At 35.7% G+C, this 1,173-nt stretch overlaps 1 protein-coding gene across 1 annotated transcript in view; it reads right to left on the bottom strand.

The window, feature by feature from the left end:
* Positions 1 to 55: 55 nt before the first annotated feature.
* Positions 56 to 1,173, bottom strand: part of LOC111392073 (zinc finger MYM-type protein 1-like) — a gene marked incomplete at its 3' end in the record, with an annotated part of 4,310 nt that continues 3,192 nt past the window's right edge. The window contains exon 3 of the mRNA XM_023017349.1: positions 56 to 1,082. Within this exon, the coding sequence (XP_022873117.1) occupies positions 56 to 1,082 (1,027 nt within the window). The remainder of the gene's footprint in view (positions 1,083 to 1,173) is intronic.

Here is a 1,173-nt window from a genome sequence, read left to right as displayed (position 1 = left end):
TCGGAATATCCTGATCCTTTTTCTGTAAGGCTTGTGAAAGGTTGTCTGTAATTACAAGAATTTCAAACATAAAATGGAGACTGGACACAAATTGAAAATCTTGCATAGTGTTCATTTGTCTTATGGCCATTGATTTTTGCTGAAAACTTATGTTGTCTTCTGATATATTCTCAAGAACATCTATGATCGCATTAAACATAATAATAAAGTGAGTAACTGTCTTTAGATGTGAGCCCCATCTAGTAACACCTGGGCGTGCCAAACTCATTTCTTGAAACTGACTAGTTCCACTAGAAAGTTCCTCGATATTAAGCATCTCCAGAATTTCAAAATGATAACTTGTTTGAAAAGCATCTACACGTTTACATGATGCACCAACCAAATTCACAATAATAGCAAGCATGTTAAATAAATCACTAAGCATAACATTCCTATGTGCCACAAAAACAACTGTCAACTGAAGCTGGTGAGCAAAGCAATGAATATACATAGCACATGTGCTCTCTCTTAAAATTAAAGCTTTTAAGTCATTGAACTCACCTGACATATTGCTTGCTCCATCATAACCTTGACCTCTCAGGCTAGATATGCTCAATCCATGTGTAGAAAATATTGCATCAACGACATCCTTGAGTGATTGGGCACAAGTATCAGCGATGTGGCAAATGCCCAACAAACGCTCCTTCACCTGCACACTTTTGTCAACAAATCTCAAAACAACTGTCATTTGTTCTTTTATAGAATTGTCACGAGACTCATCAACCAAAATTGAAAACAAAGAATCGTCCATCTCATTGATCATAGACATTGTCGTCTCTACTTCACAACAATTAACCAAATCCTTATGGATGCTTGGTGAAGTCATTTGGTCATTTCCAGGAGCATTATTAAATAGTACTTCATTAATTTTCTTACGACGAGCTGCATACCAATTTAGTAGCTCAATTAGATTTTCTTTATTAAGAGACTCTTTCAATTCATCATGACCACGAGATAGCAATTCTTGCATCAAGAGAAATCTAATACAATCTAGCACCGCAGTAAACCTTGTCTTATAATTTTTTTGTTGACTACTACTTTGACTAGAAATAACATGGGAGATACTTTGCTTTTGATTCATCAAATTGGTACACTTTGCAGAAACTTGATTATGAGCACTATCAACGAGCCCGA

The sequence above is a fragment of the Olea europaea genome, unplaced genomic scaffold (genome assembly GCF_002742605.1).
Source record: "Olea europaea var. sylvestris unplaced genomic scaffold, O_europaea_v1 scaffold8774, whole genome shotgun sequence".
Classification (NCBI taxonomy): Eukaryota; Viridiplantae; Streptophyta; class Magnoliopsida; order Lamiales; family Oleaceae; genus Olea; species Olea europaea.
Note: the sequence above shows the minus strand (reverse complement) of the source record. Positions and strands in the feature narration are given on the sequence as shown.